At 42.2% G+C, this 22,937-nt stretch overlaps 2 protein-coding genes across 2 annotated transcripts; both read right to left on the bottom strand.

Annotated features, from left to right (window-relative positions):
* Window positions 1–2,549: 2,549 nt before the first annotated feature.
* LOC309366820 (olfactory receptor 5AP2-like) lies at window positions 2,550–3,484 on the bottom strand (the record flags this gene model as incomplete). The annotated part of the gene is given in 2 exon segments (XM_081905674.1): window positions 2,550–2,785; window positions 2,788–3,484. Coding segments are annotated over 2 exon segments (933 nt in total).
* A 5,746-nt stretch (window positions 3,485–9,230) lies between these two features.
* LOC309377971 (olfactory receptor 5AP2-like) lies at window positions 9,231–21,880 on the bottom strand (the record flags this gene model as incomplete). The annotated part of the gene is made up of 2 exons (XM_081925711.1): window positions 9,231–10,169; window positions 20,957–21,880. The coding sequence occupies 2 exons, from the start codon at window positions 21,878–21,880 to the stop codon at window positions 9,231–9,233; spliced, it is 1,863 nt and encodes a 620-aa protein (XP_081781837.1).
* Window positions 21,881–22,937: the final 1,057 nt, after the last annotated feature.

Here is a 22,937-nt window from a genome sequence, read left to right as displayed (position 1 = left end):
TAGATGTGTTGAATCACAGGGATCTGATCATTTGCAATAATGTTTTCTCTCCTCAACTCTAAAATAAGCTACAAATGTTCCCTTAATCTGATTGCCAACTCCCTGATTGTTGGTACTATATGGGTACCATAAGAAGCTCTGTTCCATTTTCTTTCTTCACCAATCTTTCCAATGACACTTGGTTCCTAACTTTACTTTTCCTCCAGATGTTATTCTCTCAGCAGTCCTGTTCTTTCAGAATTCTTAGCATAAATAGAATGTCTATTCTGATCTGAATTTGCAAGAGACTACCTTGCAATTTATTATGGACCACTTTTGTTTGGCTGCTGTAAGATAAACAGCTGACAGGATATTGAGCTTCCTCACACATGACTTTTTCAGACTTTAATCCCTCCTGAAGTCTCATAGAAACTAAAACAACCAACAGGCAGCTAATTATTATTTTTTGCCTCTTAATGGAAAATGAGGTGAAATGGTGCTGTCAAGCAGAATTCCAAAGAGAGAAAGAGTGAAATATCACCACCATCATCATCTCAGGGCAGTTCACAGCAAAACACACAGAATAAAACCACAAAGTATATTATGAAAACAAAAACAATAGCAAAACAATAACCACCAACACCCACCCTACCAAGAGACACGCTTAAAGGTCTATAGAAATTAATCAGCCAAAAGTCTGGTTGAAGAGGAACGTTTTTGCCTGGCACTTAAAGATGTATAATGAAGGCGCTAGCTGAATCTCCCTGGGGAGAGCATTTCACAAATGGGGAGCCATCGCAGACAAGGCCTCTTCTTATATTACCACCCTCCAGACCTCTGGTGGAGGAGGCACACTTAGGAGGGCCTCAGAAAGTGATCTCAGGGGCTGGGTAGGTTGTTCCCCCAACCTCCAGCTTAGATTTTCAAGGGACATTTGGGGCAGCAGTGGGTGGGGGAATTGTCAAAATGGCCCCCTTTCCCTCCATTAGCAGATACCTCCCACTGGGGCAAAGCACTAGGAGGGTGTTCCAGTGGGGCAGAGGTTTGTATAGATTCAGACAAAGCAAAGAGCTTTGAAACTGAGGTGTCAATATAACAAGTACTGTGGCTAGTGCAGTTTCCGGATGTTTTTATTAAAATCTTTACAATTTAAAGAAATGTGTTTTTAGTAAAATTCCAGTTAATTTTGTCAGAAGCCATGGGATGATGCATGGAGTAGAGAAAGTAGACAAAGAAAAGTTTTTCTCCCACTCAAATAACAATAGAGCAGGTGGCCATCCCATGAAGCTGAATATTGGAAAATTCATGACAGATAAAAGATCATACTTCTTCACACAGCCCATAGTTATAATCTGGAATTTGTTCCCACAATAAGTAGTGATGGCTACTAACTTGGATGGCTTTAAAAGGCAAAATTAATGGAGGGCAGATCTATCAATGACTGCAGCTCATTTTGTCTATATTCTATCTCAATTGTCATTGTTTATATGGATTTGAATTCTGGTTGCTGGGATTCACTTGTGGGTAGAGTGCCTGTGCTCTGCTTTTGGGCTTTGCTTGGACATCTAGTTGGGCGCTGTGAGAACAAAATGCTGGACTAGTGTGCTTTCGAACTGCGAGGTTGGCAGAAGCTGGGACAGAGCAATGGGACCTCAGCTCATCACGGGGATTCAAAGGGCCAACCTTTTGATCTGCAAACCCCAGAGGCTCAGTGGTTTAGACCACAGCACTACCCACGTCCCTTATTGTACATAGGACCATATATGTCACCAGGTGTCATACGTTCAAATTCATATTCAGGCTTGAATTTGGGTTTCTCACCCTCTCTCTGCCCTCTGTTGGAAAAACTGAGATAAAGCTGTGAAAGCCATATTAGCTACATTGCAGGGAGGAAGGGATAAAAATATTTAAATAAATTGTGGCTGGTGCCAATTCAGTAATATCCTCACGTTGTGCAACATTCTGGCCCATGACAACTACACAATACTGAACTTTCTAACATTGTGCTAAACTAGCAGTTATTGTTCCCTGTTCAGCAAAGTTTTTAATGTGTGACATTTTAATGTATTTTTAATCTTTGTATGAAGCCACCCGGAGTGGCTGGGGAAACCCAGCCAGATATTATTATTATTATTATTATTATTATTATTATTATTATTATTATTATTATTATTATTTGCTTCATCCCGAGAAAGGCATTCTTAGCACAGAAACTGATTGGGTTGCACCTTTGATCTATATAGAGCTCTTATCAGTATGAATGTCACTGTATGTTTCTAAATTTCCTAGCACTGCAATAGCCTTCTCTCAATTTCATCATAAAGTTTTCATTCCAGTAACCCCTGAGGAATGAGAATTTTTTTATATAAAGGCAATAGGCTTTTCAATTGTCCTTCACATGTACAAAAAGCATGAAGCTTTTTGTTATTGTGGTTATTGTCGCTCCAAATTCATTCCCTGCTAGGACTCACAACAAACAACCATGGAGACCAGATGAATTATAACAGTGATCAAGTTGTATTGCAAGGTTCTTTTCTTGTACTTTGTTCCAGCTATTCTGCTATTTCATTTCACAGTGATAACATCCTCTCAATCACTCGTTGAAGGGCACATTTAACCTCCTTGTTCCTCAGGGCATAGATCAAGGGGTTCAACATAGGGATCATCACTGTGTAGAACACGGAGGCGACCTTGTCTTGATCCAGGCTGTATGCAGAGCTGGGTCTGAGATACATGAAGAAAATTGTCCCATAGAACAGTGTAACAACCATCAAGTGGGAGGTGCAGGTGGAAAAGGTTTTGTGTCTCCCTCTGCAGAGCGTATCTTCAAAACCGTAACCAGTATGCAAGTATAGGAAATGCCAATGGTCGTTGTGGTGGTCACACAATTTACACTAACCAAAGCAAAGATCACCATCTCATATATGTGGGTATCAGAGCAAGAAAGCTGGAGAAGTGGAGGAATATCACAGAAGAAATGATTTATTTTATTTGATCTGCAGAAGGACAATGTAAAAGTGAATGTGGTGTGGGTAACTGAATGGAACAGTCCAACTCCATATGAACAAGCAACGAGCCAGGCACACCTTTCCTCAGACATAATAACTGAATAGAGCAAGGGGTTGCAGATTGCCACATAACGGTCATAGGCCATTCCAGCTAGCAGGAGGCACTCAGTAATCCCAAATACAACAAAGAGAAACATCTGGGTTGCACAGCCTGAAACCCCAATGCTCTTTCTCTCTGACAAGAGATCCACCAACATTTTGGGGGTGATGGTGGAAGAATAACAGAGATCCACAAAAGCCAAGTGGCTGAGGAAGAAATACATGGGAGTGTGAAGCTGTGAGTCACTCCTTATCAGAAAGATCATGCCCAGATTTTCTACTACGGTGGCAATATAGACAATAAGGAACAGGATAAAGAGGGGCAATTGCAGGTCTGTTCGGTTTGTGACTCCTAGAAAAATGAATTCAGTGACTGTGGTGTGATTCTCCCGAGACATTTCCTCATATACAAGTTACCTGTGTGGGACGAGAAACAATGGTTAGCAAAGTAATCTTTTATTTTCTCAGATCAGTTCCCTTTGTGTGGCAAACAAAACAAAATACCATTTCAACAGGTGACTTTGGACAAAGATTCCATGTGCTTCCAGAGTTCTAAAGCAAAGGGTTTCAAAATACAAAGCATGGAAGAGTGAATGGAATGCTGCTCTTCTGCCCTTGTTTCAGGTGAAGGGTGATTCCCTCACCCAACTCCGTTTTGGTGACCCATAGCTGGTGGGACGCATCTGCCAGTCAAAGGAGGAATGTGGACAGGCTTAAAAGCCTAACCCTCCTCAGTGCATTTCCAGAGTGGCAGCTCTCCTAATGCGCCACTTTTTATATTTATAATTATATACTTTATATATGGGACGCGGGTGGCGCTGTGGTCTAAACCACAGAACCTAGGGCTTGCCGATCAGAAGGTCGGCGGTTCGAATCCCCATGACGAGGTGAGCTGCCATTGCTCGGTCCCTGCTCCTGCCAATCTAGCAGTTCAAAAGCACAAAGTGCAAGTAGATAAATAGGTACCAGTCCAGCGGGAAGATAAATGGTGTTTTTGTGCACTGCTCTGGTTCGCCAGAAAGCAGCTTAGTCATGCTGGCCACATGACCTGGAAGCTGTACGCCGGCTCCCTATGCCAGTAAAGTGAGATGAGTGCCGCAACCCCAGAGTCATCCGCGACTGGACCTAATGGTCAGGGGTCCCTTTACCTTTACCTTTACCTTTATATATATTTATGTATTTAGAGCATGGGAGTAGCCAGTCCCTATTTAAAGGGTTAAGTAGAATTTGTATTGGGGTGGGTACCCTCAGAATTGGCAAACTGAGAGCACTGGCCCCCCACATCTATTTCATGCTGTAGTAGTAGAGGGATATGTTGAGGGAGGGATATGGTAATTGGGCCAACTTGGTGAAACACCAGTTTGTCACAGATGCAGGTCAGGAGGGAGTTAAACTGAAGCATCCTTATGGTGAAGAGATGCTTATCCAATCGACTTCTCACAATTGTCTTGCATAAGTGCTACAGAAATGAAGCTACTCTAGGATTCTGTCTGTCTCATTACATCTGTGGTTGATTACCTTTAAGGTGAACAGGCAAGGGGAGACTGTTCTAGTGGTCAGAGCAGGGATGGAATTTTGGTAGGCTTATTCTCCCAGCTCTCAGGAACCCACAATGAGGGGTGTTAGGGTGTTTCTTTTAACTGCATGTTTTATTCACCCCAATTCATACCTCATTTCTTCATTCCTGGCAAAGGAGGCAAAGATGTAACCTGAAAATCTGAAAATTCTACTAAGAGTAGATAGTAATAAAATTATAGTTAACCTCGGGGGGGGGGACTTCAATGGTAAAATGTTGATTTCTTATGGAATCATGGTCAAGCTATTAAACGTTTTCCATAAGACGATTATGGGCCGTGGTGTGGGCTGTTCAGTAGGAAGGTAATTAATGACTTAGGCTAGGGTGTAATTTTCAAGTGCTGTGTCTTTCTCGTACTCCATTCATTGTATCTTTCAGTGGTATTGTTAGAAGATCTCGAAATGTTCTATAGCAAGAGGTGGTGAGCCCATCAGGACCCGATGATTTACCTGTTTTTGCTTGATTAATAGCCAGCTCTATTTCCACAATTGAAATGGGTGCATTTAGAGATGGATCCTCCTCCTCCTTCCAGGTTGCCCCTCAAGATCCTCCTTTTCCATAAATCATCTTTACTTGTTTCCTCTACCATCAATTTACTTTCTGCTGCTCCTCCCTGCAGTGCATTGTCAATTCCTGATGTCTCCCATCAACCCTCCCTTATCTATCCAATATAGAATATCCAGCCCTCCAGGCATATATTACATCTATTTTCCCAACAGCAGCTACTCTGCTGTTTGTCTCTATATTGGTGATTAACACTAGTAATAAAAATGCTTGTGATTGCTAAACATTGGCCCCTAAAAACCATACTCAGAAGCGATTAATTGCCAGCTTACCCTGTGAGATGAAGCACCTGCTTGTTGAACATGATTGTCTGCTATCTTGAGGAGCCTCTCATAGTATTTATTATTTGCTGTTACCTCTGGGACTTAACTCCCCTAAGTTTCACATATACTTTTTAGTGTGATGCTGAAGATACCTTGCCCAATTAGTCTGGGCTGTTGTGAACAGTCATGAGTTATTCATTCCTATAGCACTTCCTCATCTTCTTCCTTCCTTGTTCTTCTATGGGCTTTAGAGAAATCTACATAACGCTTGCAGGGCCAGCCCAATATATTTTGCTGCCTAGACACCCCCATGTCTAGCAACTGAATCTTACTTCAAAACCAGCACTGGGTCAGCATTGTCTGCTGGTTAGCTTAGGAAGTGCCACTCTCTTACTTCTATACCTGCTGCATGCTCACTGTCCACTCAAACAAATGCAGCAGTAATGGCGTCAGCACACATCACATATTAAGAGCAGTGCTTTCCTGCTGAACTATGTGGACTACGTTGGCTGCCTTTTCCTGAAGGTCCTATCTTTGACACAATCAGAGAGATTAACTGACTGAAAAAGCCAGTCAACTCAGACCAGCATTGAGAAAGCACCATCACTAGGGCACTGACTTAGGGAGTTGGGAACATCCCAGGTGAGTCTAAGGAAGAATGAGCGCTGCCTTCTCTCATCATCTTCTCTCATCATTGTAGGGCCACAACCTTCATCTCCCAGGTTTCCAAAACACCCTTTCCTTTGTCAAGCAGACATAAGCCCCGTTCCATGCCCAATAAGCATGGGACCCTTTGGCCGGTGGGACTGTGGCCAGGTTTTGCCCAGTATCTTCTCTGTGTGATGGGCTTGTGTGAAAAAGCTTCCTCATGGGTCCTTGCTGAAGAGGGGAGGGGAAAGCCTATATAAGGCTGCTTCCCCTGAAGCTCACAGCCATTTTGCTTTGAGAGCTTCCTACCTGCCTGCCCTTGGGTTAGAGCCTTCACATAGCAATTCTGGGTCATTGGTTGAAAGGACCAGAAAGGAATTTCTTTCCTTTTGGTTGACATTTGGTTGGGGCTTTTCTCACCTTTCCCTCAGTGAAATTATGGCTTTCCTTTGTTAGCGGAAGAACGTTGTTTGTATGAGGGCGGAAATGGCATTAATCAGGATCAACATAGTATAGGGGGGTGACCATAAGGGGCCTGAGGGGAGGATTGACCATGGCAATCCCAAGTGCGGGTTCGGTGTCTGCCTGGTTGGAATCTGCACCCTGGTCTCCCAGTGAGACCCTGCCTGCACCATGGCAGTTTCAACACTGGCTGACTCCCATTGTACAGGTTTGGAGCGATCCAAACCCAGCAGATCCATTCCATCAACACAGGGCTTGTGGAATGATGAACTGATCTTGGGACCCAATGCCATGGCAACCCTTGAACTGCCTGCTACTTTAAATAAAGATTTGGCCTGATTTTATCCCATCACCATTGTACAGTCTGGTTATTTTGCTGTTCTCACGGGCCACATAATGCACCTGCCTGGGCAAGCGCAGGCCATTGTGGACCTCCAATCTCATCATTTGTTAAGACCATAATCATTGTTACCATTTGGAAGCATTGTTCCTAATAATAAATAAAGATTTGCCTTGAGTAATTATTGCTTCCATAAACTTAATGAGTCTCTAAGAGGAATTATATCTTTGTAAACATTCTACCTATAATAACCACTAGTGTATTAATAGATCATCATCACTAACTTACATATCCATCTGGAGCCTGTATCCGTAATAGGTGGATCACAGGGAATTCACCAGTGGAAAACCATGATAAATATAGTTCCCACACATAAGGCTTAATGGAGCTTTTGCTTCAGTTGGGTTTGTAATGCATATGTTAAAATTACATGGGCCAGAATGTTCAAGTACATTGCAGTCTTTATCCTTTCTAAATCTGGAGATCCATGTTTCACGTGTGAAAACTGCATCAAATTGCATGTTTCTAGTTGGGTGTGTAGCTACTTGAACAAGCAATATTGTTTATAATGGTTTATAGTGTTTATAGTGGTATCCACCGCAGCTCTTTCAGGTAGGAGTAAATGTTGGATAAGAGAGGCATAGGCAAACTCGGCCCTCCAGATGTTTTGGGACTACAACTCCCATCATCCCTGACAACTAGTCCTGTTAGCTAGGGATGATGGGAGTTGTAGTCCCAAAACATCTGGAGGGCCGAGTTTGCCTATGCTTGGCATAAGAACATAAGAGGAATCTGCTGGATCAGCCAAATGACCCATCTAGTCCAGCATCCTGTTCTCACAGTGGCCAGCTCCATGCCTGTGGCAGCATACAAGCAGGCAATTTCCTAGAGTTGCCATATCTCCAAATGAAAATCAGAACAGAGTTTTTTGGGTGTTTTTTTTTAGGGGAACAAAAGTTGTTGCACCTTTTTTATTCCAAGGCATGTCATGGAAAGTCAGGATGTATGGCAGCTCTAACTTTCCTCTTCTGCATTCAGTTTTCCCATCTAGGTTCAGAAGCTTCTAGCATTAGCATATAAACATGTATATGCAGATGCATTTCTACTATATCTCTTTATATAAACAAATGCACATTCAGCTGTATTTGCTGCTAGCCTGTCTCTCCTTGAGGAGGCAAACCTATTCTTAGGCTGTACAACTCCAGATTCCATGACTTAAAGCCAGGGTGGTGGCTTACCCATTGTTAAACTGACAAAAATAAAAAGGATGAAGTAGGACAAAGGTTCACATAACATTTGCAGGTGCTAATGTGTATAGATGCAAATCTGTAAATAATTACTACAATTGAAATACAATACATCTCCCCATAGTAGCAAAGACTGTGACCAGGTGGCATCTGTGTCTACTTAGACTGCAGTGCAAGAGCTAACCATTGATAGGCAACCTCAAGGCCTCTGCTGCTTTTTCTACTTGATTGTTCTTTATATACTAAGCATGTAATTGGTAGCCCTTCAGATTAGAGGGCTGTCCTGGGATAACTCTTTAAATGGAGAACTGTTCTCTGCAAAGTAGAGAATGGCTATCCTACTGACTGCTTTGGCATTTGAAAAAATGTAAAAAAATTAAGATGCCTGGGAGATGAATTTTGTTTGGTCTGAATTTGTAGGTGAACAAACCTAATCCACGTCTCCCAGTATAATACATAGATCAGAGTGTAATTTTCTTTCTGCTTCTCTGAATTTCACAATACATTTCTTCATAGAAACAAAAACAGGAAAGAAATGTGTGTTTTAGGATAAAATATGCTTTAAAATGCACAAGGTGAGATGAAATAGGTATTTAAAATGCTCATTTTGGGATCGAATAAAATTTATATATGTATTTTGTAATAAAAGTATGTGTATGTATTACATGCAAAAATTCTTTTGTATTTTTAAAAGTAAAAATTGCAAATTAATCTGGAAATGGGATGGGATGGACTTCTGAACCAGCGTGTAGATATGACTGATGCATCTATCCTTGGTAGAGGGGGCTGCAAAAGGGAGGTGAACATTTTGTGAATTGCCCTGAGATCTTTTAATGAAGGGTGGTATATAAATCTAATAAATAAATCAATGATAAACATTGGTTAGGGATGGTTCCTTCTACTTGCACCACCATTAGAACAAGCCCTTAAAATATAAATACAACAACAATAATAAACTGAAAGGCATAATGAATATTAGTAAACAGAATGAAAGTTGAATATCCTGTTCATTATTATATTGGTTTGCTATTCCACAATTGTCCTTTAGAATGGCAGTGTCTTCCCAAGCAGTCTCCAAAATGCATCCTTAACTTCCTTGTTTCTCAGGCTGTAGATGAGGGGATTCAGCATGGGCATCACCACCGTGTAGAATAGCGAGGCCACTTTGTCTTGCTCTAGTGCGTACGTGGAGCTGGGCCTCAGATACATGAAGAAAATTGCCCCGTAGAATAAGCTGACAACCGTCAGATGGGATGTGCAGGTGGAAAAGGCCTTGCGCCTGCTCTCGGCAGAATGGATCTTCAGAATGGTGGCCAAGATACAGGCATAGGAGAGCAAGATGATTGCTGTTGTGCCGACGCAATTTATGCTAACCTGTGCAAATATCACTGTCTCGTTGGTGTGCGTATCCGAACAAGAAAGCTGTAGCAGTGGGGGAATGTCGCAGTAATAATGGTTGATCACATTTGGCCCACAAAAGGACAAAGTGAAGGTAAACACTGTGTGTAGAACTGCATAAGAATTGCCAAGGAAATAGGAACCAGCTACTAGACACATGCACCTTTTCCCTGACATTATGATGGGGTAACGCAGTGGGTTGCAGATAGCCACATACCGGTCGTACGCCATCACTGCCAACAAGAGGCATTCAGAACTCCCACATATAACAAACATAAACATCTGAGTTGCACATCCAATGACCCCAATGCTTTTGTTCTCTGCCAAGAGAGTGACTAACATGTTGGGTGTGATGGCTGAGGAATAGTTGACATCCACAAAAGCCAAGTTACTGAGAAAGAAGTACATGGGGGTGTGGAGGCGAGGGTCTCTCCTGATGAGCAAGATCATCCCTATGTTCCCCACCAGGGTGACAATGTAGATCAGAAGGAACAGAAAGAAGAGGGGCAGTTTCAGCTCCATTCGGCTTGTGATTCCTAGGAGAATAAACTCAGTGGTGCTTGAATGATTCCACACAGACATGTTTTTTATTATAGATTAGCTGTTGGGACAGAAAGAAAGAAAAAGGCTGAGTATCTACTATCTATTTTGAGAGATAGCGAAGAAGATGGGAGGAGGGGTCAGACAATTTCCATCTCCTTAATCCGGCCAGTTGCATATGGTCATTAGGAGCAAATGATGTGCAAGAGGGAGATTGGTGGAACTACACCCTTTTTAAATTCAGGAGGAGATATCATTTCAGAATTCCCTTCAAATTACAGAATGTTCTATTTTCAGGAGATACCCATTTATTCAGGGGTAAGCCACATTAGACTCAATGTTATTTACTTCTGAGGTCTGTAAATATTTCATGTTTTATTTTACTTGGAGATAAAGTGCTACTAATTTTTAAAATCCTACACATTTTGCATGAAAACACCTTTTGAAGGTAGATTTTAACTTAGTGCCCTCCTGTAATCTTTTCCAAATGTGGAAACTCTGGTGCCTGTATAATGCTATCTTCCCTACCAAATTACTTCTGTCTTTATTTTCAGTGGAAAAAATCTCACATATTCTTCAGAATACACAAATTGGATCCCTTCCACCCACACAGAAGTTAACAGGAATTCCAATCTATGCAATATATGTATTTGAGCATCCAAAAGCATGATCAGCTATGGATTGCAGCATTTTTAATTGTAGCAAATGAGCAAAATCCTAAACTCTCAGCACCATTCTGTCTACCACTAATATCTATTTTAAAGTACTCAATGAATTGCAGATGACAACAACAACAACCAGAGATTCCTAGGACATGTCTCCTGAACACCATTTTCATACTTTAGTAGCTCACCTATGGAATGGAGCCTCAGCAGCATTCAGAGGGTTGAGCTTGGATGAGGAGCTCACAGAGTATTTATTCATTCTCTTGTGAGGATTCCCTATAGGCTCTCAATCACTTTTATGTCTCTTGCTGCAGAGCAGAGAAAGTCACACTAGGTGTGGATGGCTCAGGATTAGTCTATCTGCCTCCGAACTTGGGTGTCTGCAGCTGACTAAACTCATCAATTTCACCCGAGCCTTGGGAAAATTCCCCATAACATCAAGCAACAGACACACACACACACACACACACAGAGAGAGAGAGAGAGAGAGAGAGAGAGAGAGAGAGAGAGAGAGATTATAATGGTGCCATCTCATCAGGGTCCAGACTTGCAAGGGGCCTAGAGTCTAAGCTTTCATTTTTTAAAAAATTAAAAGTACAGTGGTACCTTGGTTTTTGAATGTCTGTTGACAAACATTTCAGTTTGCGAATGCCATAAACCCAGAAGTAAATGCTTCAGTTTTCAAACACGCCTCAGAAGTTGAACATGCCATGCAGCCTCCACTGACTGCAAGATCCGGAGGCCTAGCTGTCGGCTGTCGAGTCCTCGGTTTTTGAACGTTTCAGAACTCAAACGGTCTTCCAGAATGGATTATGTTCAAAAACCGAGGTACCACTGTAAATACCAAGACCTTCTAGAATGTACATGCAACTTTCTAAGCAATTTCTATGAAATGAGTCACCAGGCTGCTCCTGCCTTTCAATGTTTTTAATCAATGTGTGAAGTCAGAACTGTGATTGATGAATGAGTTATTTGGATACCAAGCTCTATAGCAGTGTTCGCAAACTTTGGTCTCCAGCTGTTTTTGGACTACAATTCCCATCATCCCAGACCACTGGTCCTGCTAACTAGGGATGATGGGAGATGTAGCCCAAAAACAGCTGGGGATCCAAGTTTGGGAAACACTGCTCTATAGGAATCCTAGTCCAAAATGGTTGCTGTTTTCTACTTCCCTTTGGTGCACTTTGCTTTCCTGGTTCTGTCTCATTGTCTAAACCACAGAATCTCCAAAGTTTTCTTGGAATCTTAAAAGGGGGCTACTGGATTGCTGCTCTGATTCATTATAAAGCAGCATCTCTTTTAATTTAAATGTTACAAAACTCTGCAATATATATATATAAAATACATGTTCACCCCATTCATTGTATGTACAAAAAAGCGACGAGAAGCACTTAGGACCAAACATTCCCACCTAGCCTTGTCTTGTTTCAAAATAGAATGACAAGTCACATCTTATTATTTATTTATTGCAGCCATTATTGCACAGACTTACACAAACTCTGAATCTGCACCAGGGCCCTAATCTAGATTCCCTGGATTCAGCAGACCTGCCAAAGGGTCATCCCAAAATCTGATCCCCGATCAATTCAAGGCAGCGGTGCCAGCTCCTGGGGCTGAGCCCTTTTGCCCTCCCTATATTTTGGGAGTGGGGGCTTCCTCCAATGTCCAAAAAGTGCAGAGGTGAAGCACAGAGACAAGTGTTGCACAACTTCAGCGGTCGACCCATTCTTCTCCTGCTGCTGTTGCAGAGGGGAAGGAGGGTCGAAGCAGCCTCCCATCAGTGGTGGTACCAAGAGGAAGTGGAGGAGAAGCCACTGATCACCATGTTTGGCTCCGCCCCTGACCTCTTGACATCACACCTATGTCACACATGCAACACTGGCCTTGCAAGCTGATGCCTCTGATTCAGGGGCAGGGCTACTTAGGGAGGGCTGTCTTTAAGCGGGTGCAAGGGGTGTGGGGCACCCAGGTGCCTAATTCTGGGGGGTGCCAAATGTATACCTACTGTATACTGGTCTCTCTTGATTGGCGGCAGTGAAAAGGTTGTTATAGGTAAGCGATTTCCCTCCTCCCCAAAAAAATTCAGTAACTTTGAGTTCACCCTCCCCCACAAAGTCATCAACTTTGGCTCCCCCTCCCAAAAAAGCTCAATAAAAGTTAATTTGGGGGCAGTTAAACTAAATTTGGGGGCACTGGGCAGATCTTTGCACCCCAGCGGCGCATATGCTAAAGACAGCCCTATACTTAGGGTTTTTAAAAACCTAAGTAAACATATGGTTGGGCAGGGGAGCATCTGCATCTCCTTTTCCCCTCTCCTGACTGAATGAAAGGTCCTGCATGTTTGTGAGTGCAAAATGCAGGGTTGAATCCTGCACTTACCATCTGATAAGCAAAACATTCCATTGCGCTCAGTGTTGCTCATTCGCAAGAACCTGCCCTTAAGGGAAACCCCTTGGGAAGGAGCAATGCCATGCTGGATTGAATTCTGCACTTACCAGTTGGTAAGAAGAGGGTTCCATCATGCAAAGAAGCATGATTACATGGCACATGTTTATCTCAGCAACTCATTTGGAGATATCCCTAAGGATCAAAACTCCTACAGGCGGAATTTGAGGCAGAATGCTAGAGGGACAGATACACACATAAAGAGCTTGGCAGTCAGGGGGACCCAGAGTGCATAAAAGAACAAGGAAATGAACACTCTGGTAGGTTGGGCAGCTGGCTACTTTAACCAAGAACTAAATTAGCATTGTTCTACAAGGGGATAATTTCCATGTTTAAAAAAATGTGTATCCTGTTGTGAACGAGGAACACTGGAGGAGAGTATATTTTTATCCATGAGATGGGGAAGCAATCAGTGCAGAAGTGCCTCAGCATGGTTAGTGGTGGCAAAAAATGGACACTGTCACATTCTTGAGCCACAACTTTGCTCACCTTTCTTCCAGGAAGGGTGAATTTTACCTCTCTGCGGGAAGAGTGACAAGTGCAAAGTATCGCTCAGTTCATAACTATATTTCTTCTGACACTTTGGGAGTGAATGTGCATTTCTTTATATGAGATCTTAGTTTTAACATCTTCGTATATGTAGATACATTTTTTATGTATAGATACAGAGAGATACATCCTTCAGACAATGAGCAGCGCAGGGTCTCTGCGCTGCTCAATGTCATAAGCAACCCTTATGGTGAAAAATGGGATTTGTCCAGGAAATAAGAATAGAAGTATGATATATATGAAGATGAAAGAACCAATCTGTTTCTCATTTGTGTCATCCATAAATCTGTTCCATAGGCTGATTCCATTAATCAGCCATTTCTTTTTGTAAAATTCCACACAAAAATGCATTTATATATGTGTTGGTGTATATTTCTATATGTATTCTCTCTCTCTCTCTCTCTCTCTCTCTCTCTCTCTCTCTCTGTGTGTGTGTGTGTGTGTTTCTAAATGTACTTTGATACCCTTAAATTGCAGAGAGCAGTGTTGCAAAATTCAGAGAAGTGCAAAAATTATCCAGTCTAAGAAATTCAGAGCAAGTCACAAAAGACAAAATTCCCCAAGCATCTGTTAACAATATGGCCAAGGATCTACTTGCCTAGAGATTCTTCATAAATGTGTCAGGTGTGTTATGATTCAAGCAAAAACCTGATTGGGAGGTGGCGTTCATGGGGTATCAGCTTTGTTAGAAAGGCAGTTTGAAAAAGCTGCCCTGCTGGCAAGAATAAGGTGCTGCTAAGGAACCATTTCACACTTTATGTAGCAGCACGTCCAATTTTGTCACCTGCTGCAACCAATTTAGTCTCTTCAGTGTACCTGTATGACCATGATGGTTGATGGGGAGGAGGGGTGGTGCTTACATGACCTCTTATCACTGACATCAGTATAGCTTACTGGGAAGGAGAGGTTGGCAAGATATAAATCCACCAACAGGAGTACCAGATTGGCTTCATAGCTGTGTTTGCACCACACCAATCTCCCCACCACCTCACCTCTCCCAGTAATCCACACCAGTCACAGAAGGTTAGGCAAGTGCCGCTACTCCTCCACCCTGATCACTTTTGCTGTATGGTGTATTTACGTTTGAATATTTCCCTGCTGTGTACAATGGATATATTACACACCTTATTCTAAGGAGGAAATGCAGAAATGTATCAAAACGGGCAGCATTTCTATTGCCTTCCTGACCTCAAAATGACAAAAAACCCTATAAGGAGACAGAGTTTAAGCTACCCGTGTTCAGTCATAGGGTTTATCTGGTAAGAAGGTCAAGAAATGCTTTCTGAACCCAGGCAAACTCTTAGGGTTGAGATGGTGGTGGTTATGCAGATCAGAAACACATAACATTTCTCAAACAATGATTTCAGCTGGTGGTGATATTGTGATTGCATGACAATGTTTACCACATCAGAACTTAAAACAGAACACCTACAGAAACAAGACAGTATTTTTAAAAAGTACCCACCAGAAAAAATTATCATCCACATATGCTGAGATAACACTACTGTATGTTTTCTGCCTGTCAGAGATAAGTGAAATTCTCCCCTAATTTAATCATGCCCTGTTTAACCAGATGATCTGATGCGGAATAAATGGCAGATGCCAATCACACCGTGACCACAGTGAAGGAGTTCATTCTGTTTGGACTCACCGACCGCTCGGACCTACAAGTCCCCCTTTTTGTCATCTTCCTCCTGATCTACGTTATCACTGTGATGGGGAATCTTGGGATTATCCTTCTAATCCGGACTGATAGCCACCTCCATAACCCCATGTACTTCTTCCTCAGCCACTTGGCTTTTGTTGACCTCTGCTATTCCTCTGTCATTGCCCCTAAGATGCTGGCAAACTTCTTAGCAGCTAAGAAAACCATCTCGTACTATGCATGCGCAGCACAGCTGGGCTGCTTCCTTACTTTCATGATCACAGAGTGCTTTCTCCTGGCGGTGATGGCATATGACCGTTATGTGGCCATCTGCAATCCACTGCTTTATCGGATCATCATGTCCCAGAGAGTCTGCATCCAGCTGGCAGCTGGCCCTTATGCATACAGCTTCTGTGTTGCTTTGTTCCACACCATAGTTACATTTCGTTTGTCCTTCTGCTCTGCTAATGTGATCAACCATTTCTACTGCGATGACCTCCCGTTGTTAGCCCTTTCCTGCTCTGACACCAGCACGAAGCAGATACTGATCTACGCTTTTGCTGGTTTTGATATGCTATGCTCCCTTCTAATTGTTCTCATCTCTTATACGTTTATCCTCTCAGCCATTCTGAGAATCAGCTCTGCTCAGGGACGACTCAAAGCCTTCTCCACGTGTGCTTCTCACTTGACTGCTGTCACCATCTTCTATGGCACTCTGATCTTTATGTATTTGCAACCTAGTACAAACCACTCTCTAGCAACGGATAAAATAGCTTCCGTTTTCTACACACTGGTGATTCCTATGCTCAATCCTCTGATCTATAGCCTGAGAAACAAGGAGGTGAAAGATGCTCTAAAGAGAACAACAGAAAGAATTGTTGTTGTCCACTGATGGATATTTAGAACATTCTTCCTAATGTATTTTATTCAAGCAAAGAATGGAATGTGTTGTGTGTATGCTTGGAGTGGCCAAAAGGAGGTGATGCTAGAAAGCAACACAGGAGATAAGATGGAAGAGCCTCAATGTAGGGATGGATAGATAAATCAATCTCTTTCTGGGCCAAGTCACTTCCACATGTGCTCACTCAAAATGTCATTTAATTCCCTTTACCCATTAATCTGCTAATATATTTCTTCTCAAAAATCTGCAAGAAAATGTTCAGTCAAATGTGTGCCTCTAAATATATTTTATCTTAAAGTGTACGTTTTAATACATTATTATCATTTCTTTTGAAATGAAATCCATTTCAATAAGGGTTTAGGCCCAGTTCTGACACAGAAACTGCTTTGGTTGCCCTGGATTACGACTTCTGTCACTAGAGAGACAGGGGAATTGTGTCACTGTCAGTTCTCCTTGACCTCTCAGTGGATTTCAATACCTTTGACCATGGTATACTTCTGGAGCAGCTGTCCAAGTTAGGGCTGGGTAGCACCACTTTGCAATGGTTCTGGTACTACTTGGATGGTCATTTCCAGAGAGGTCCAGAGGATGACAACACAAGAACGGGCCTTTTCTGCAGTGGCTCCCCTTTTGTGGCATGCTCTCCCCAGGGAGGCCTGCCTAGCATCTTCATTACATATCTTTAGGTGACAAGCGAAAACATTCCTCTACAACCAGACCTTTGGCTGATTAACATTCTGTGACCTTTTAAATGTGCTTTTAGAAGTGGGGTTATTGGTTTGGGATTATTATTATTATTATTATTATTATTATTATTATTATTATTATTTATTTTGTGTTCCCGCTTTGTATTTTTATGTTTTAAACCACTCTGTGATCTTTGGATAAAGGTCAGTGTACAGATTTATTTATTTATTTTATTGAATTTATATACCACCCTATACCCAAAGGTCTCAGGGCAGTTCACATAACAAAATCAGAATATAAAACCGCAAAATATATAAATATATACAGTGGAGCTATATTGACTCCACTGGGGAATTCATCAGTATACCATCAATGTATCTCTCATGGCAATGGCATAGCTGGTACTCTGTCAAATCCTACAGTTATTTAGTTGGTGGGTCTCTTTTGGCAATGTATTTATTTTTGAAAAGTATATTATTTAAAAAGATTAATCAACTCTAAATCACCACATTTTTGGTTGAATCTGCTCCTGCTTGATTAGATGCCTTAGACCAAGGACTCAAGCCATATAAATCATTCAGTTATTGCCAATTTGAGCCCAGTCTTAGGCTGGTAGACTATCATCTGGAGCTGAAGGTCTCAATAACAAAGAAGAAGAAGAAGAAGAAGAAGAAGAAGAAGAAGAAGAAGAAGAAGAAGAAGAAGAAGAGGAGGAGGAGGAGGAGGAGGAGGAGTTTGGATTTGATATCCCGCTTTATCACTACCCGAAGGAGTCTCAAAGCGGCTAACATTCTCCTTTCCCTTCCTCCCCCACAACAAACACTCTGTGAGGTGAATGGGGCTGAGAGACTTCAGGGAAGTGTGACTGGCCCAAGGTCACCCAGCAGCTGCATGTGGAGGAGCAGAGATGTGAACCCGGTTCACCAGATTACAAGTCTATCGCTCTTAACCGCTACACCACACTGGCTCTCGCCACACATCTCCAATAATAGTATTCATTCAGAAACTTAATTCAGTTTCCACAATTTCCCTCTCTTTTCTTAGGCATTCCTTGATATCTTCCTTTTATTCTAGAAGCTCATCCTTAATAACTTATAGGAGTTCACGATGAGCAGCTGACCCCAGTAAAATCTGAAACAATAGGTTTACTGGTTGCAAAAATAAATCATGTGACCAGTCATAACATATGTGGCATTTCCATTTAAAAATCCATTTATTTGTTCATAGAATTATTTCTATACCATCCTATCATGAACTATATCAAGATGGAAATCTCCAGAAAGCTTGGAGAAGTTGTCCTTAGTATTGTATTTGGGAAAGCTTTGTGCCTGACTTCTTTGCAAAACTCCACCTTAAGGGTTTCTGTAGATAAACCAAGGAAGTGTACACTATGAAAATGCATTTCCCATTTCCTTGGTTTATCCCCTGCCGGCAGTGGAGCCACCAGAAAGAGATTACAGAAATCCTTAAGGCAGACTTTTGCAAAGATAAAACAAGTCAGGCACAAAGCTTTCCCAAACACAATATTAAGGACAACCTCTCTAGCTTTCTGGAGGTTTCCATCTTCAAGTGATGTTTTTATCTTTGAATGTAGGATGTGGAATTTTATTAGCCATGTAGCGCAGGGTCCAATTCTAAAAGGCAATCTGTGTGAAGATTCTGTTTTCATATACAGATCATCCTTCTTGCAATGGGGCATTTCTCTCCATCAGGAATTTGACATCTAAAGTAATCAGCTGCTTTTCAGTTACAGTGGTACCTCAGGTTACATACGCTTCAGATTACATACACTTCAGGTTACAGACTCCACTAACCCAGAAATAGTGCTTCAGGTTAAGAACTTTGCTTCAGGATGAGAACAGAAATCATGCTCCGGCGGTGCGGTGGCAGCAGGAAGCCCCAGTAGCTAAAGTGGTGCTTCAGGTTAAAAACAGTTTCAGGTTAAGAACAGACCTCCGGAATGAATTAAGTACTTAACCAGAGGTACCACTGTATATCAAATGGATTGAAATTTGGAAAATAAAAAGGGGAGTCATGAAAATGTAAAATAATAACTTTAAGAGACTAGAGGAGATATTAAATACAGTTGCAGTAGAGAGATCAATTTCCCTGGAAAGAAAGTTAGTAAAGACTGTAGAATATTTAGGATATACGGTTTTATTTACACATGTATATAACCTGAGCATAGGATGGAAAGGTTCAAAGCTCTACAGTGGTACCTCTAGTTACAAACTTAATTCGTTCCAGAGGTCCGTTCTTAACCTGAAACTATTATTAACTAGAGGTGTGCTTTCGCTAATGGGGCCTCTTGCTGCCGCTGCACCGCCGGCACGCAATTTCCATTGTCATCCTGGGGCGAAGTTCTCAACTCGAGGTAACTCCTCCAGGTTAGCAGAGGATGTAACCTGAAGCGTTTGTAACCTGAGGCGTCCGTAACTCGAGGTATAATAATAATAATAATAATAATAATAATAATAATAATAATAATAATAATAATAATTTATACCCTACCTATCTGGCTGGGTTTCCCTAGTCACTCTGGGTAGCTCCCAACAGAATATTAAAAACACAATAAAACATCAAACATTAAAAACTTCCCTAAACAGGGTTCCCTTCAGATGTCTTCTAAAAGTCAGATAGTTGTTTATTTCCTTGACATCTGATGGTAGGGTGTTCCACAGAGTGGGCGCCACTACCAAGAAGGCCCTCTGCCTGGTTCCTTGTAACTTGGCTTCTTGCAGTGAGGGAACTGCCAGAAGGCCCTCGGCGCTGGACCTCAGTGTCCGGGGAGAACGATGGGGGTGGAGACGTTCCTTCAGGTATATTGGGCCAAGGCCGTTTGAGACTTTAAAGGTCAGCACCAACACTTTGAATTGTGCTCAGAAATGTATTGGGAGCCAATGTAGGTCTTTCAGGACCAGTGTTATATAGAATCAATGGCCACTCCCAGTCACCAGTCTAGCTGCCGCATTCTGGATTAGTTGCAGTTTCTGGGTCACCTTCAAAGGTAGCCCCACATGGAGCGCATTGCAGTAGTCCAAGCAAGAGATAACTAGAGCATGCACCACTCTGGCGAGACAATCTGTGGGCAGGTAGGATCTCAGCCTACGTACCAGATGGAGCTGGTAGAAAGATTTTGCCTCCCCATTAGGTTCCCAGGAAGCCATAACTTTGGGTCCAGCACAGAGCAAGGCAAGCCTCAGTGTCTCCAGCTTCACCAACCAACATTAATTCCCCTAGCCTATTGTGCTCCTTCCTTGGATTGGATGGCATCCAGCCAGGTGAGAAGGGGAAAGTCTATCTGCTCCTGGACACATCTTCATTTGTCACTATGGCAACATATCTTTTCTTAGCAAAAATTTTGCAATGCTAATAAGGCCAGCCAAGGCCATTACCTTAAAAAAGTAACTAGTTTGACTGGTTCACCAGGTTTCCTCTTGCAGATTCTAACCTCACAAAGAATGGCAGGTCTGAGAAGGACCAACTAATATCACCCAAACTGACCCCCAAAACAATAACAATACATTTATCTCAAAGTTGTAATAAATGTTGAGTACAGTGCTGCATCCTGATGGCTCCACAACTGATAGAGAAGAAAACCTGAAAATTCCCAAGAAGGATAAATCAAAGAACTGGTGAATTTGAGAATTAAATGCTGGTGATTCCTTAGGATTTTGAGGTATTGAGCTAAACTTTGGTCATATTGTCACTATCTTCTGGAGATAAAAACCAATAACTAAATGGGAATCAGAAATTTTGTAAAGGACCGAAGAAACCAAACAGCAATAATAATACATCTAGCCTATAATAAACTTCACACATTCATAAGCTTTAAAATTTAATTTCCCTTCTACTTGGACATACTGCGGAGACAACCTCCTTATTTCTTTATTTTTTTGTTCATAGCAAGTGAATGAATAGACATCTAATGCAATAATACTTTCCTCTGCATTAATCTCTTCAGGGCACCTTTGACCTCCTTGTTCCTTAGGCTGTAGATCAACGGATTCAGCATGGGAATCACCACCACATAGAACAGAGAAACTATTTTCCCCTGTTCTAGGGACACTCTAGAAGGACGCCTGATGTACATGACAAAGAGTGTCCCATAATAGAGAGTGACAGCTGTCAGGTGGAAGCCACATGTGGAGAAAGCTTTGTATCTCGCCCCAGCATTTTTAATTTTCAGGATAGTGAAGAGAATGAAAACATAGGAGATTAGAATAACAACGAGGGAGCTGATGAGGTTAAAACTGGCAGAAAGTAACATCAGGGTCAGTTTGACGTGGGTGTCAGAGCAGGACAGTTTCATGAGAGGTGGGTCAGCACAGTAAAAGTGGTTGATGACATGGGAGCCACAGAAGGTCAGGTGGAAGGTGAATATGGTCTGTATTGTGGCATCTAGGAAAGCATATGTAGAGGGAACTGCCACCAGCCACATGCAAACCTTCCGGGACATCTTTGTGGTATATGTCAGTGGATTGCAGATGGCAACATACCTATCATATGCCATGACGGCCAGGATGAAGGATTCAGTGAGACTCAGTGCAATGAACAGGTCACACTGTATCACACATCCAGTGAGGGAAATGACTTGGTAGTCTGCTACTAAATTTGCCAACATCCGAGGTGTGACATTGGAGGAATAACAAATGTCCACAAAGGATAAGCTGCTGAGAAAGAAGTACATGGGAGTGTGGAGTTGCGAATCCATCCTGATTAATGTGATCATTCCCAGATTCAACAGCAGGGTCATAATATAAACAAATAAAAACAGCATGAAGAATGGAAACTTCAGTTCTCTACGATTGGTGAACCCCAAAAGAATGAAGTCATACATCATTGTCTGATTACTATCAGCCATCTACACATGTATGATGTCTTCTGAGAAGAAAAAAGAACATACACACAAAGTGAATGCAGACTCATTATTGGATGTACTGATGAAACAATAGTCTTCTCTGGTTTTATTCTGTTGTCTCAAACCTCTTCTATGATTGCGTGTAAATTGGGGAAGGAACTTGAGGTCCTATTTTTTAATGCCCCCACCTTTTAACACACAATAATACTAGCTTGAAGACAACACATTTTGTTTTCTAATAGAACTGGTGCTATCAAAATCTCGGGGAATGCAAGACAGAAAGACAGAATGTATTTTCACACATGCACATAAACAAGCTGATACACTTTGGAAAGGAGAGAATAAGAACATAAGAAGTACTTTGTTGGTCACCCTGATGGATGACCTGTGCAGAGAGGGGGACAGGGAGACTGCGACCTTGCTCCTACTTCTTGATCTCTTGTTGACTTTTGATACTATCGACCATGGCATCCTCCTGGACCAACTCTGGGGAATGGGAATTGGGGACACTCTATTACTGTACACTGGTTCCAATCCTACTTTCAGGACTGAGTCCAGAGAGTAGCATTGGGAGGGTGCTTTTCAGTCCCCTGGCAGCTATGTTATGGGGTTCTGCTCTGTTATCCCCAGTACTATCAATATCTACACGTAGCCAGTGGGAGCAGTCATTCAGTGTTTCAGGATGAGGGCCATCAGTATGCTGCTGACACTCACCTCTGTTTCTCTATAACATTAGAATCAGGAGAAGCTGTCCAGTCTCTGGTCCATTGCCTGGATACAGTGGTGAAATGGATAAGGAAAAACGAACTGATCTTGAATCCTGGCAAGACAGAGGCACTGTGAATGAGGCAGTGTGGTGTAGTGGTTAAGAGCAGTGGGCTCGTAATCTGGTAAACCAGGTTCGCGTCCCCGCTCCTCCACATGCAGCTGCTGGTTGACCTTGGGCTAGTCACACTTCTCTGAAGTCTCTCAGCCTCACTTACCTCACAGAGTGTTTGTTGGGGAGGAAGAAAAAGGAGAATGTTAGCCGCTTTGAGACTCCTTTGGGTAGTGATAAAGC

The sequence above is a fragment of the Podarcis melisellensis genome, assembly GCF_964234715.1.
Source record: "Podarcis melisellensis genome assembly, chromosome: 1".
NCBI classification, from domain to species: domain Eukaryota; kingdom Metazoa; phylum Chordata; class Lepidosauria; order Squamata; family Lacertidae; genus Podarcis; species Podarcis melisellensis.
This window is presented reverse-complemented; position numbering and strand designations above follow the sequence as displayed.